General features: G+C 41.6%; 1 protein-coding gene across 5 annotated transcripts in view; it reads left to right on the top strand.

Moving 5' to 3' along the window:
- FBXO16 (F-box protein 16) overlaps positions 1-16,639 on the top strand; it is a 33,565-nt gene that overhangs the window by 6,286 nt on the left and 10,640 nt on the right. For 4 of the 5 annotated variants that reach the window (XM_075201187.1, XM_075201184.1, XM_075201188.1 and 1 more), the window contains exons 2-7: positions 576-694; positions 1,728-1,763; positions 6,012-6,218; positions 8,493-8,657; positions 10,818-11,038; positions 16,166-16,247. In XM_075201187.1, coding sequence (XP_075057288.1) covers positions 599-694; positions 1,728-1,763; positions 6,012-6,218; positions 8,493-8,657; positions 10,818-11,038; positions 16,166-16,247 — 807 coding nt within the window. In that variant the 5' untranslated portion in view covers positions 576-598. Of the gene's footprint in view, positions 1-303; positions 495-575; positions 695-1,727; positions 1,764-6,011; positions 6,219-8,492; positions 8,658-10,817; positions 11,039-16,165; positions 16,248-16,639 lie in introns of those variants that run through there. The other variant, XM_075201185.1, reaches the window with a different exon arrangement.

Raw genomic sequence — 16,639 nt, 5'->3', positions numbered from 1 at the left:
GTTTAGTAAATATACCCCCTGATTTTAAATAGCGTATTGTCATTGTCTGTATGAATGTACTCCGTGGTTTTCATCTGCATGGACCTCCTCCGTGTACGTCTGTATACGTGTTCCTTTTCTCACCATTCAGCCCGGCTGTAACACAAATAAAACATATTTCCAGCGCGCTGGCTGAAGTCCCTGTCACTGCTTTCAGTCAGCGAGGATTTAAGCTGTTTGTACAGCGCAGTCGTCCTTTCTCGCTGGTATCTTTTGAAGACATTTGTAAATGTTTAAATTTGACAGAATGTAAAGGAAACAGATCGATAAGCCCAGAGTGTCATAACTTCTCCAAACATGTCACCAATGACAAATTACCTCAACTGCTGCAGAAGCCAAACAGACCTGAAATATAATCAGGGGAGCGACCAGGGAAAATACCATTTTTGTGTGAAGGAAACTAAACTTTACTCTGCTGTGTGTAAAGGTGAACGCTGCATGCGCGAGTAGACTGGGTAAATATGATTGAATACACGTTTTCAAAAGGTGGAGGGAATTACATAGTGATTGTTTCTCTTTCTCCCCCCCCACCCCAGGATATAGCGGAGGATTTGAAGAAATGGCGTTTGCGCCGCCTAAGATCGCAGAGGGAGCGAAACTTCAAACCAAAATGAGCACGTGGACCCCGCTGAACCACCAGCTGATGAATGACAAGGTTGTAGCCCAGTCTGTGTAGACGTATTGGTATGAGAGAGGTCGGATATGAGGTTGTGTGGTAGCTGGAACAATATATTCTCTTGTTAATCATCTGGTATGATTTTGACATTGGGGCTCATTCATATATACCCGAGCTGCAAACTTTAGCTCCTAATTTATTTGCTTTGATCCAGCGTGAGTGAGGGTTCGATGCCAGGTCTGACTTAGTCTGGGTACACACTATACAAAATTTCTCCCGATGCGATATACTTAATGATTTTACCAACGATTAAAAAAAAAGTCCCGATCAGCAGCCGATCCATGTGTACACACTATATACGTGTTACATGATTTACCCTCAGATCTGTACTTTTCATCTGTTATAACCATCGGCTGAAAAGATCCTGACTCTGCACACTCCATAGAGATCTATGGACACCATAGGGGGTTTCCTAGTGCCTGGAAACCCCCTCCAAGCCTGGGGCACTGTATAATTGAGGTGGTTGGACCCTGCCCCAGTTTCACACGGCTCTGCTCGAAAAGAGAGAGCTGCGTGCACCTAACAGTAGTGCACGCAGCATTGCCCATGTATATTATGGGGATAGGGAGAGTTGGAGAGCAGCCAAGCACTGTCTAAAATTATAGCCACGCCCCCATGCATGCTGGTCACGCCCACTGGTGTTGTGGTGTGGAAACCCCCCTCTACAAATCCTGCGTTTGCCCCTGGATACTGCAGGTCCTGAGTACATATACACACTGCAGGATTGGAACGACATCGTTCCATCGCTGAACCAGATTTTTAGTCCGGTTTAAAAATCAAATGAAACGACACAATGTGCTTTGTAGCGATAAACGTTCATCGTTGCAGTGTACACACTAGTACGATATCGGGCCGAATGGCATGCACAGACATTTATAGAATATTTATTATAAGGTGTCCCAGATACCTGTACGTGTACCGCGTTTGTAGCTGCCGGCAGGGAGAGACTGATATTCTATCTGTAGAGAATTCGCATGAACAATTTATACATTTGACCTTTATGTTTACTTAGGTGTTTGAAGAAAGAGGAGCTCTGCTTGGAAAATGGGTAAGCTGCAATTCTTCAGTCCTTCCTGTGACAGCATAAATAACTCTAGTTATTGTTCCACCACTGACTCTGCTGGTTAATAACATTATTGTATTATTAATGTATTATTCTCATGGAAATGCAGTAACACCCGCAGGTAGTTGTAATGTTAGTGTGCCATAGCTAGCTGTCTCCTAGGTAACAGAAATGATCTGCAGTTGGATGGATTCCTACACCAGTGGTGTCACAACACTTATAACTGACATGCCATGCTTTAAAATTAGAGCCTTTTGTCCTAGAAAAAAATTGTCCAAACCAGATCTTCCCCTTGGGAGTCTTTGTGTGTTATATTCTACCTTGACACTTGACAATTTCCCATGAGAGTATGCTACTAGCCATATATTGTGCTGTGTTTTTAAATTTTGTTCTGCATTATGATCTTGTATTATATTGTACCTCCGCTTGTATAGTGCAGTCCAGCTCAAAATGTCAATAGTTTGAGTAGAAAATAAAGGTTTCCATACAGTGGAATTTTGAAAGGAGATTCCTCACAAAGCCTCACCTGAGCAGTGTTTGACATCCCTCTGTAAACTCCTTTTACCGTTGTAAGATGAGAAACGTTCTCCAGGTGCTTGTTCAGGAAGATGAGTAAACATTTGTCCAGGGAGATCTCTGACAGCGTAAATGGAGGTGAGGGGCCCAGGTGTCCCAGAGTGTGTGCTCAGCAAATTAACCTTAAATACTGAGTATGTGCCTCTGTCATTACCTGAGAGGAGTCTTAATGTTGGTTAATTAACCTCAGGTCCGTCTTCCTTTCTCTACACCTGTCAGGATTGAGGATAAATACACAGATTAGGGAGTTATGAGGCTGACAGTGGGAGATAGAGGAGAGATCCTGGATCCAGCCATAGACAGCTGAGGGATTGTTATATCAATATAAATATCACCAAATCTATGTTACATTAATTAGGCTTCAGGACAGTGACAGAAGGCTGTATTGATCTTATTGCTAATATACTTAAAGGGGTTGACCCCCGTCTAACTTTTTGACTTTAACATGACCCCCTGCAACTTTTCCTAGATACGTGGTTTTGTCTTCCTGGCTCTCGTCAGTGCTTTAACCACAAGTTTTTATGGGTTCTGTTGCCATGGGATACGACAGAACCCTGCTGGATTCTCTGCATAAGATGTCGTTGTTGCCAGGCAGCAGATTTGTGTCGTCTCCCAGGACAACGGTAACGGATAACACGGCGGAGACCCAACGATGGAAGCCGCAGTGTGTTTAGTAACTAGTCAATCAATTAAAGTTCATGTAGGTGAAAACACCCCTGTAAGAAATAATTCTGTTTGTTCCTGAATATAGTATCATCATCATCATCATCACCAATTATTTATATAGCGCCACTATTTCCGCAGCGCTGTACAGAGAACTCACTCACATCAGTCCCTGCCCCATTGGAGCTTACAGTCTAAATCCCCTAACATACACACACACAGACAGAGACACAGACCAGGGTCAATTTTGATAGCAGCCAATTAACCTACCAGTATGTTTTTGGAGTGTGGGAGGAAACCGGAGCACCCAGAGGAAACCCACGCAAACACGGGGAGAACATACAAATTCCACACAGATAGGGCCCTGGTCGGGAATTAAACTCATAACCCCAGTGCTGTGAGAAAACGTTTTAACCACTAAGCCACTGTGCTGCCCATAACATCTGAATGCCATGCTAATTTTACTGATCTAATTGTGCCCTACACTGAGATTTCAGCATTGTGGTGTCATAGATCATTCTGCTTCCTTTATCAGTTGGAGTACCACAAGTCCTAGGTCCTCTGCTATTCTCTATCTACACCACTTCTCTTGGAAAACTAATAAGCTCTTTTGGATTTTAGTATCATCTCTATGCAGATGATACACAAATCTATCTATCCTCTCCTGATCTCTCATCAACTGTGTTGTCTCTCGTTACTGACTGTCTTTCTGCCATTTCATCTTGGATGTCTTCTCGCTAACTCAAACTCAATCTTTCAAAAACTGAATTAATAATATTCCCACCCAAAACAGCAATTATCTGCCTGACATTTCTATTTCTGTTGACAACATGCCCATAAATCCCACCCCACAAGCTCGCTGCCTAGGTGTAATCCTTGATTCACAACTATCCTTTGTTTCCCACATTGATTCTATATTTAAATCATGTTACATACATCTAAAAAACATTGCCAGAATACATACATATCTCACACAAGACACTGCAAAAACTTTAATTCATGCACTTATCATCTCCCGCATGGACTATTGTAATTTCTTCCTTACTGGTTTTCCCTAAATCAGACTCTCACCCCTACAATCTATTTTAGACTGATTTTCCTTGCAAATTGTTCTTCCTCTGCTGAGATCTGCTCTGTCAGTCTCTACATTGGTTGCCTGTTTTTTACCGAATCAAATACAAATAACTTCTACTAACATACAAGGCCATTAACAAAACTGCACCAACATACATTGCCTCACTTGTCTCAAATTATATACCCAACCTGACACCTCCGTTCTGCACAATATTTGCGTCTCTCTTCCACTCTCATCACTTCCTCCCATTCCCGATTACAGGGCTTTTTTCGGGCTGCACCCACTTTGTGGAATTCCCTCCCTCGTACAATAAGATTTTCCTCTAGTCTACAAACCTTCAAGCGTTCTCTGAAAGCTTAAACCATAAAGTGGAATTTTTCCCAGTATATCCCCTGATATAAAACCAATAACGGATAACAACGTTGCTCTCTATTACACAAAAGAAAACAAGGACAGACAGAGAATTTAGTTAACAATGGAGTGGGAAGAATATATGACAGTGTGAGTGTTAAGTGACATACACATCAATAATCATATCGAATACATGGTAATTGCAGAGCAGATTCTGTGTAATAATGATGATACAGGGGCAAACATAGGATTTGCAGAGGGGGGTTTCCACACCACGCCGCCAGTGGGCGTGACCAGCATACATAGGGACGTGGCTATAATTTTAGACAGTGCTTGGCTGCTCTCCAACTCTCCCTATCCCCATAATATACATGGGCAATGCTGCGTGCGCTACTGTTAGATGCACGCAGCTCTCTGTTTTCAAACAGAGCCGTGTGAAGCGGGAGCAGGGTCCAGTCACCTCAATTATACAGTGCCCCAGGCTTGGAGGGGGGTTTCCAGGCACTAGAAAACACCTCTCGTTTTGCCTATGCGAGTCAGCTTGTCCCCTGCACGTATATTGCCAGGACTCTGAGCCTGTACAGGGGTAATGAATGCTTGTACATACATATACTGCACAGAACAACCTGCAGCAGCTTTAAAAGCAGTTTCAGCCCAAGGAGTCTATTTATTAATAGGAGAAAACACCTAGATCCAGATTTTTTTAATTATTATTATTTTTTTTTTTTATGAATCTGGTAAAAAGTGGGCAAGACGGCAAGCTGGCTCCCCCCATGCTGTGCACATTGACACCAGACTGACCTGGCGAGCAGTAAAATAAATTGCCCAATAGAAAACGGAGGGTGTCTTAATAAATAGACCCGAAGCATCTAAACATGTTCAAGAAATATCTCCAAATCTCACACATACCTCACCCAAGACACTGCAAAAATATCAACGAATGTCCTCATCATCTCCCACATTGACTATTGCAATTCAAATGTGATACGGGTCTGAACCCTGCAGACAATGTCTAAATTAGCTGAGAGCAAAGCTAACGCTGGTCAGAGGGTGCGTGTACAGGTCCGTTCACTGACATTATATTATGCACTATCAGTGTCGCATGTGTTTAGGAGGCTTTAAGGGGTTAAACGTTTACCGTTCAAATTGGGTGGGGTAGGACTTTCTGAGTGTGGGCAAAGGGGTTTCATGCAGCACAAATTAGCGTATATCGCACCCTGCACCCAGACGTCTATATAAAATATTTTTCAGGCTTCATGTCACAAAACAGGACATTCGGAGGCTTTATACAGCCGGTGCTGGAATCTGTCCATAGATCTATATGTCAGTAGTAAGGAGAGACGATGTGTGATAATAGAGGCAGCAAGGATTGCTGGGTATTAACCAGCAGACCAAGCGGTAAGAGGGCGCTGCTGGCAGGCATAGGAAGTAGGAGTTTCAGCCATGTGTTTAGTAATACTGAGGTCTAGGGCTTCAGACACAGAGGCTCTGATTGGCAGACAGAGAGCAGCGTGTGTTAGTCATAGGGTTAGACGTGTAGTAATTAGGATGCATTGTTCTGCTTTCAGTTTGACAAGTGGTCGGACGCTCAGAGGCGCCGGATCCTCTGCGATCTGTTGGAGCGATGCAGCCTTTCCCAGCTCAGGTTCTGTAACAATCATCTGCAGGGGAAAGTTCCCAGAGATTCCCAGGACTTCACCACGGAGCTGCCCAGAGTGCTGGCCCTGTACATCTTCTCCTTCCTGGACCCCCGCAGCCTCTGCCGCTGTGCTCAGGTGTGTGACCGGCGGGCTCTGCCTCTATACTGTACAGTGTATGTCAGCATATGTAATATCATCCTCTATATATATTATCATTATCTATATGTGATGTCCTCATCTATAGGTAATATCATCATCTATATATATTATTATCATCTATATGTGATGTCCTCATCTATAGGTAATATCATCATCTATATATATTATCATCATCTATATGTATTATCATCTATCTGTAATATCATCATCTATATGTAATATCATCATCTATATGTGATGTCCTCATCTATATGTAATATCATCATCTATATGTAATATTATCATCTATATGTGATGTCCTCATCTATCTGTAATATCATCATCTATATATATTATCATCATCTATATGTGATGTCCTCATCTATATGTAATATCATCTATATGTATTATCATCATCTATATGTATTATCATCATCTATATGTATTATCATCATCTATATCTGATGTCCTCATCTATATGTAATATCATCATCTATATATATTATTATCATCTATATGTGATGTCCTCAACTATATGTAATATCATCCTCTATATATATTATCATCATCTATATGTGATGTCCTCATCTATATGTAAAATCATCATCTATATGTATTATCATCATCTATATGTAATATCATCCTCTATATGTAATATCATCCTCTATATGTAATATCATCCTCTATATATATTATCATCCTCTATATATATTATCATCATCTATATGTAATATCATCCTCTATATATATATATTATCATCATCTATATGTGATGTCCTCATCTATATGTAAAATCATCATCTATATGTATTATCATCATCTATATGTGATGTCCTCATCTATATGTAATATCATCCTCTATATATATTATCATCATCTATATGTAATGTCCTCATCTATATGTAATATCATCATCTATATGTAATATCTATATGTATTATCATCATCTATATGTAATATCATCATCTATATGTAATATTATCTTCCTCTATATGTATTCTCATCATCTATATGTAATGTCATCATCTATATGTAATATTATCTTCCTCTATATGTAATATTATCCTCTATATGTTATATCATCATCTAATACAGTCATCATCTATATGTACTATCATCATCTATATGTATTGTCATCATCTATATGTAATATTATCTTCCTCTATCTGTAATGTCATCATCTAATACACTCATCATCTATATGTACTATCATCATCTATATGTATTATTATCTTCCTCTATATGTAATATCATCATCTAATACACTCATCATCTATATGTACTATCATCATCTATATGTATTATCATCATCTATATGTAATATTATCTTCCTCTATATGTATTCTCATCATCTATATGTAATGTCATCATCTAAATGTAATGTCATGATCTATATGTAATATTATCTTCCTCTATATGTAATATTATCCTCTATATGTAATATCATCATCTAATACAGTCATCATCTATATGTACTATCATCATCTATATGTAATGTCATCAACTAATACATTGTCATCATCTATATGTAATATTATCTTCCTCTATATATAATATTATCTTCATCTATATGTAATATCATCATCTATAAGTACTATCATCATCTATATGTAATGTCATCTTCTAATACATTGTCATCATCTATATGTACTATCATCATCTATATGTATTATCATCATCTATATGTAATATTATCTTCCTCTATATGTAATATTATCTTCATCTATATGTAATATCATCATCTAATACAGTCATCATCTATATGTACTATCGTCATCTATATGTAATATCATCATCTATATGTAATATCTTCATCTATATGTAATGTCATCATCTATATGTACTATCATCATCTATATGTAATATCTTCATCTATATGTAATATCATCATCTAATACAGTCATCATCTATATGTACTGTCATCATCTATATGTATTATCATCATCTATATGTAATGTCATCTTCTAAATCAGACCTGGCCAACCTGTGGGTCTCTAGGTCTTGTGAAACTACAAGTCCCAGCATACTTTGCCAGTAGATAGCCAGCCAATAGCTGGCAGGGCATGCTGGGACTTGTAGTTTAATAACACCTAGAGAGCCACAGGTTGGTCAGAGCTGATCTAATGTATTGTATTGTACATGTATCTAATGTATTATAATCATCTAATACATTATCATCATCTAATGCACTATTGTTATATATATTTCTGCATGTATGTATGGATGTATGTATACGTGTAAATAGAGCATGCCTATCGCTTGTGTACCCAGGTGAGCTGGCACTGGAAGACCCTGGCAGAACTGGACCAGCTGTGGATGCCAAAATGCCTGCGGTTTGGTTGGTACATCAACTTTTCCCCGACTCCTTTTGAGCAGGGCATCTGGAAGAGACAGTACCTGGAGATGGTAAATGAGTTACATGTCACCAGACCCAAGGTACCTACCTCTCCATGTCCCTGTACTCGTGTGTGGTGTATGTATAGACTAATTACACTGTGTGTTTGTATCTCATTGTGATTATCACATGACTAATTATACCACAGAGAACATGTCACCCAGCTCTGCATTGTGCTTTATGAAAAAACGGGGTTCCTCCTAGACGCCCGCTTGCCTGGGAGAGAGCATGTGATATAGCGCATGTGAGATAGCGCACGCTCAAGCTCGTACCGCAAGCTGAACGTTAGAAGCTGGTGTGTGCTGTCAGTATACGCTGTGCTCTTCCCAAGTTGTTTTCCGCTGTACCCCACACCTCTCCCCCTCTTTTAATGTGTGCAAAAGTAAATGGGGTGACAGAGGATCCCCAGAATTTGGATTTTTGCACAGTGTAGAGGCTCTATGTAATACATCAGTGTAGAACATGTGATAAGTTCTCCTACAGCATATTTTGTTTCCTTGTATGGACAGTGAAGTTAGGACAGAATGACTCTTTCCCCTTTGTGCTAACATCCATTATCTGGCCCCAGGCATTGTTACCTTGATCCTTTCTTTGTTTCTTCGTCCCCCATCAATTCTCAGTAATGAGCTTCATTCAGGGGGGAAAAGGGGAAGGATCATAGAGAGGAAGGGAAACAATTAAGTATCCAGACAGATTAGGTGTGCGGATTAATGTCTGGGATTAATTATGTTAATTTAAGACCCTGATACTGAAGGGGAACCTTGAAAACCGAAACCAAAATGTAAATAAATTCCTTTTCAGTGGTGCTGATCATCAAACACAAACTTACCAGCTAAATAAGATTCCGTTTCAGTGTTAAAGATTTGCTCCTGGAATGTTGTGTCCCTGGAATTACTCCTATGTTTCAGTATTGACCAACTGCACAATAAAATGAGTCTTTCTCAACAAATATTGATTTATAAAATCAAGCGTATGACTGGGTACTCACTACAGGGTTTTCAGCTTAGTTTGGGGCCAATCAAACGATAAACGACCGTTCGGCCAGATATCGCATTTGTGTGAACGCTCCAACGATGAACGATTATAGTTCCAAAGATCATCGTATCGTTTGATTTTATAAACAGACTAAAAATCTCTATAAACGATGGAACGATGTCGTTCCAATCCTGCAGTGTCCGTAGATCTCTATGGAGTGAGCAGAGTCACCATCTTTTCAGCCGATGGTTTTGACAGATGAAGAGCACAGATCTGAAGGTAAAATTTGTATAGTGTGTACACATGAATCGGCTGCTGATTGGGACTTTCAGTCGTTGGTAAAATCCATATTGCATTGGGATTAATTATCTGTAGTGTGAACTCAGCCTCAGGGTAGATGGTGAGGATTGCATCGAACATGCAGAAAAAGAAGATTTTAAACACACAAATAGTGCACTTTTATCAAATTCCTTGACCCTCAAAATCCACCAATAATGCGAATGACCGGTGTGGAACTGGACAGTATTTTAAAATAATGACAACTGTCAAAAAACATAACTCAAACACAAGAAGTTTATACTCTATCCCACCAAATCGGCTTCATATACTGTGTCAGTAAGAGGCAGGGCCCCAGCATTTGTATGAGAACATGTTTTAAATTGGCAAAACGTTCAATTTGCTAACAAATTTTCCTGCCTCAGGATAGTACACAATTGTATTATTATTGCACGGTGATTAGTCGGTGTAGTTTGCTGCCTGTTGTTCAGACTTGCTACTTTTTTATTTGACATGCTGCATAGGAGATGGAGCTTACCGAAAATTTGTAGGATAAAAGTCTGGACGTCCGTTCCACAAAACCTATTACTAGACGTTATTTTTGGAAGACTGGGGTGACTCCCCTCACTTTATGATTCCATTTGCGTTCTAGTTACAAAATGTTTTTTAATTTTTAAAGAATGCATTCCACCGAAAGACACACTAAACCTTTTTATTTAGTTTTTACTTGTCTAATGGTGATTGTAAGAAATGAATGCATAATAATATTCATGTCGACACAATTTACCGAGCTTCAATAAAGGTGTTACTGAATATGCTTATGGAATTCACCATGCCCTAGAGTACCTTTGTTTTTGTTACATAATTCCATTGCTTTTCCTCTGTAATATAGTTTAAACATTATTTTAGAGAGGTTTAACGGTAACGCCTCTGACTCTCTTGCCCTCCAGACTCCGCCGAAGGACGATTTTGTGGTTATTGATGTTCACCCAATTGGTAAAGAAGTTTCATATACGAAGCTGTCGTCCGCCTTCAGTCACCGGTCCATTTCTGGCAAGGACAAGGGGGGTAAAGACCTCCCACCCTGGCGATCGTCGGACAAACACCCCACCGATACCGTAAGATTCAACTACCTGGATAACTATGGTCCCATCGAGCAAGCCCAACAAGCGTAAGTGAGATATCGTTAATCCTAATAGCCGCTTGTAACTACTTATACCAGGCTGGAAATCTGTCATGAAATAAACAATCTACTGTAGTTAATTTTATAACATGTAAAAATAAATCTTCCTCTAACTAGTAAGACCCATGGCCCGGAATTCCTGTGATTCCCCAAATAATCTCTCTGAGATGTTTGAAAGTATAGGGTCTGTGATTGGGCGTGGCAGCCATCCAATCAGCACGTACATCGGGCATAGCCGTCCGTATCACAAGGAGCGGATATGAAGATACGTCTGTTGATGAATACGCTCTGCTCTAACAGACAATACACTGCAGGATACGTCCAATACATAGGTGGAATATAAAGTCACAAAAGTACGCACAGGAAAAAAATATTCAATGATTGTCACCTGTTAATAATATAGTTATTAATGACAAAACATAAAATACGCTGCACATTCCTTGTAGGATCCGTCGGAAGCAGAAGCAGACAATCCCCAGCCAACGGGATTTAAATTCTCAGAAAGTATTTTTCAAGGTTGTGAAATCTCAGAAGGTCACAGTCATTATTGTAAGATCTCTGCAAGGCGTTTTCTCCTTTCAAGACTTTGAAATGTTGACAATTCTCAGGGGCAAACGCAGGATTTTTAAGGGGGGGATCCCCCCCCCTAAAAAAAAATAATATATATAATAGCTGCCATTTCGGCGATGCTGAATTGTACAGCAGCCGCGGCGCTGTCAAAGAAGCGTCCGTGGTGGTGCTGTATAATACAGTGCTGCTCTGTAGGGGCATTGTTTAGTGCCCGCTCGTTCGCGGAGGGGAGGGAGAACCAGAACCCCCCCTGCGTGCGCCCCTGCTTCTCCCAGCTGTTAGTGCTGGTGGCTGTGAGCGTCTCCGGGTCCTGCTCGCTGGGCGAGGGGGTTATACTGGCAAAAACATTAGTATTACCCTGGAGTTCTCCTGTACAACAAACTTCTCGGGTGACTTATTGTGCAGCAATTTATTGCTCCAGATTCCCGGAATACTTTCCCGTATCTCTAATCTTACAGCTGTTAATGTCATCTCGTGTCTGTATAGGAAATGTCACTTTCTGATACACCGGGAGGGTCAGCTGACCTCACATGTGCCAGAATATTGTAAAAATGAAATGATACCTGTTGACTGGCCACCCCAAAAAAATCTGCCACTTGTCTCTGTCTGGGTCAAACCTGGAGGAGAAGAATGTGTTTGGAAGAGTATTCCGTGCATCAGTGTTTGTGAATTCACCCACTCGTGTCTCACAAGTAATTTTGTTTTCACTTACAGTCTTGAGTGCAGATGTATGTTATTACCACTAGAGGGCAGCACATATTCTGCAGTTCTGACTCCGCCCACTCATTTTAGATCATGGGGTAGATTTATCTGACCTTCTTAAAAGGAAAAGTGCAGATGTTGCCCATAGCAACCAATCAGATTCTAGCTATTATTTAGCTAGTATATAGAATGTGATTGGTTGCTATGGGCAACACCTCCACTTTTCCTTTTTAGAAGGTTTGATAAATATATCCCTTTATCTTCTCTGTACTAAGGTGTGCTCCGTCTTATACAGAATAATAAGTCATATTTAACAGTGTAACACTACACTGAACTATGACCCATTTTAATAACAGGGGGGGAGGCTTTATGAAACATGGCGCAAACAAAAAAAGGTGGTGCTTTTTTTCTTTGCATCGATTTTCATAACGGCATCATTTTGTGTTCTTTAGCTCTGCGTATTCTTGTCATAAAGCCCAGAAAGCTAACTGACCCCATGATAGCTCGACCCATAGTCGGCGCCGTTCCACTGGAAAGGTTTGGCGCCGCGGGCTTTACGGAGCGCACTTCAAAAAGCCTGGGGTTTAGCCCCGTGCAGTGAGCGTCAAGGCGGACGTCTACTATCTGCTCCTCCGCTGTCACCGCCCGGCATCTTGCTCCGTAATTCCGCTGCCCCATTGCGTGTAGGTGACAGACACCGTTCGTGTCATTGACTAAGTCTTCTGTGTTCAAACATACAAAGCATACAAAACATACAAAGCAGGTGTCCCGTGGTGAGTATCCGCCATTACGTGTCATTGGGGCGTCTCATGTTGGGGCCAGGCAGGTGAGGACAGGTGTGTGATGGATTAATGGGCTCCGACAGCCTCGGCACGGAACATACAACACCACGCTGGGAGATAAGGCTGATGGATGGGCCGCTTGTCCCTGCTAGATGTGTGAGCCGTCATGTATGATGGATGCAGCGTGTGGACCTGAGCTGATCTTCACGTTAAATTCCACTCACAGCCTCGGATCACCTGCCCGGCGCAGAGCTGCCGAGACGCGACGCTCAGAGGGTCAGACGAAGTGGATATAACATTACAGCCGGTGTCTGTACCACAGCTGTCTGCACTGTCATGTTCATGCTGCTGTGAAACAAAGTGATTGAAGATGCAGGTTACTAATAAAACAACTTTATTGGCACTTTTTCTGTCTTTACCTGTAACCTAGCCAGATGGCGGATACACGATCCCCCCTGCTGAACTCACTGCCTGGGGACAATTTGGTCTTCAGCAAAATGACCGCCTCCGTACTCCTTTCATTATTGATTTGTAGCATTTTCTACATTCTGACAGGAACTTGATTGGGTTTGATTCTCTCTGTGATAGGATCAGGGCGGGTGTTGAACACTGTTATTAGTATAAAATATTACAGCAGATATTGGTAAGGTTTGTCTGCTGGAAGAAGGGACGTTCGTCTTCGAAGGGCACTTGTTGCTGTCTTTCCACCGTTCTTTGCGCATTGTTCCCAAGATAACCTTCCTATGTGGAGTTATATAACAATTGTAGTGGTGTTTTCAACAATATCAAGGGCCAGCTTTATGCTGCTAGAATGCCTGCTGACTCTGTCTCCTCCACTCATTTACATACAATGACAGTGACATTAGGGAGCAGCTGTCTGCAAATGGCAGGGACAATATCATCCCATCCATAACATCGTCCATGCTTTTATCTCCCGCCTTGATTATTGCAATATTCTCCTCTCTCTTTGCCTGACAAACGTCTGTCCTGCCTGAAATCTGCGCTGAATGCGGCATCGCGACTAATCTTCCTCTCCCGATGTTCCTCTCTGCAAACCCCTCCATTGGCTGCCCATTCTCTCCAGAGTATAATTGAAGTTGCTTCCCCCACTTCTATAGCCCTCTTTAATGCCTCCCCCTCCTACATCTCCAACCTTGTAAGAAATACCCCCCTATCCAGGGACAAATACAGGATTTGTAGAGGGGGGTTTCCACACCACGCCACCAGTGGGAGTGACCAGCATGCATGAGGGGCGTGGCTATAATATTAGACAGTGCTTGGCTGCTCTCCAACTCTTCCTATCCCCATAATATACATGGGCAATGCTGCGTGGACTACTGTTAGGTGCACACAGCTCTCCCTTTTCATGCAGAGCCGTGTGAAGCGGGGACAGGGTCCAGCCACCTCAATTATACAGTGCCCCAGGCTTGGAGGGGGGTTTCCAGACACTAGCAAACCCCCATCGGTTTGCCTATGCCCACGACGTTCTGTCAATGACTTTCGCCTCTCCTCATCCCCTATCGCCACCTCACACTCCCGCCTTCAGAACTTCTGCTCCCCACATTTGAAACACCGTGCCCCGCCAAATCACACGCCCCAACCTCACCTTTCACACTCGCCTACCCGGTCCCAACCTTAGACAATTCCCTCCTCACGCTCCACCTGCCCCTTTCACTTCACCTCTATAATCTCCGTTACTTCCCTGATCCTCTTAATGTTAGGCTAGGTACACACTTCAGGCTTTTCACCCGATTGTCGAGCCAATCCCACAATAAACAACCGTTTGGCCCGCTATCACATTAGTGTGTGTACTGAAGTGATTATCATTCCAAAGCTCATCGCATCGTTTCATTTGATTTTTAAACCGGACTAAAAATCTCGTTCAACAATGTAATCATCATCATTATCAGCTATTTATATATCGCCACTAGTTCCCCATCACTGTATGATGTCGTTCCAATCCTGCAGTGTGTACACACTCAGGACCGGCAGTGTCCATAGATCTCTATGGAGTGTGCAGAGTCACCATCTCTTCAGCTGATGGTTATGACAGATGAAGAGCACAGATCTGACGGTAAATCATGTAAAACGTATATAGTGTGTACTGATTGTCGCAGTGCTGCGGATTCTATGACGCCATATAAATAAATGATGATGATAATGATAATGACCATACTGAGAAAACTGGAAAACACCATTTTGTTGTACAATGGTTGATAGAAAATATTGATACATAGTGACAAGTTCAATTTAGGAAGATTCTATATTGTTATTCTTATTTTGTTTTTGTCTAATGTAAGTGTAAAAGAACAAAAACTCCACCCAAAACATAACGTTTAATTTTAGTATGTTCAGCTAAAATACAAAGTATTAACAACCAGAGTATTACTGTCTGGTCCAGCGCAAGCTGTTCTTTAGATTGTAAGCTCTTGTGAGTAGAACCTTCTCGTCTTTCATCTGAAGTCATGAGCGATGACATGAGCACGCAGGATAACAATTTGGTTTTGCGGTGTTGATAAGATTGTGTGTTACGGCGACTGGTTTCTTTGACAAAACCTGCACCGTCCGTATTCCTCAACACCTGGGAGATATTTCATCTACAAAGACAGTTTTTCAGAGACTTTGATGGGAATTGATTAAATAAACAGCGTACGGGTATCCTAAGTCTACGTGTTGCAATTTGGCTACCCAAATATAGTTGTTTAAACTGTTGGTATATTTAATGGTACGTGCCAACACTTTTTATAATTAGACTAAAAATATTCTCATGAATATTCACCCAATAACATGGCCGCCTCCGCTGTTTGTAAGGGCAGTGACGTAAGCCTCGCAGGGTTGAGATTGCGATATACTCACTAAAATTAACGTCACTTTTGGCATTATGGAAGGGGACGGGGCCTCAAACGCAGCATCCACATTGTTCACGAACTAGCTCCCAATTCTCCTGACCGACATTTCACCAATAATGATGTTGAGACTGAGCGACTGTATCTCCTTCTAATAACGGTGTAATGTATTACTTGTGTCCGCTGTGTGACGCTGGTTCTCTTATGAATTGCAGACGTCAGGCAAATGCTGGGACATCGGAGAGGAAGAAGAGACCATCGTCCGCGTCCTACAAGTTACGCAAGGCTAAGTCACTGGTACATTGATTTATATATATATATATTTATAGGGGCATAACCACTTCTGTAATGTGCCTATAATGAGACGAACTGAGGCAGCGGATATAAGTGTTCATATATAGTCTCAGAAATGACCTATACAGGGGTAAATACAGGATTTGTAGAGGGTGGTTTCCACACCACGCCGCCAGTGGGCGTGACCAGCATGCATGGGGGCGTGGCTATAATTTTAGACAGTGCTTGGCTGCTCTCCAACTCTTCCTATCCCCATAATATACATGGGCAATGCTGCGTGCACTACTGTTAGGTACACGCAGCTCTCCCTTTTCAAGCAGAGCCGTGTGAAGCGGGGGCAGGGTCCAGCCACCTCAATTATACAGTGCCCCAGGCTTGGAGGGGGGTTTCCAGGC

This window comes from Mixophyes fleayi, chromosome 3 (assembly GCF_038048845.1).
Source record: "Mixophyes fleayi isolate aMixFle1 chromosome 3, aMixFle1.hap1, whole genome shotgun sequence".
Lineage (NCBI taxonomy): Eukaryota > Metazoa > Chordata > Amphibia > Anura > Limnodynastidae > Mixophyes > Mixophyes fleayi.
Note: the sequence above shows the minus strand (reverse complement) of the source record. Positions and strands in the feature narration are given on the sequence as shown.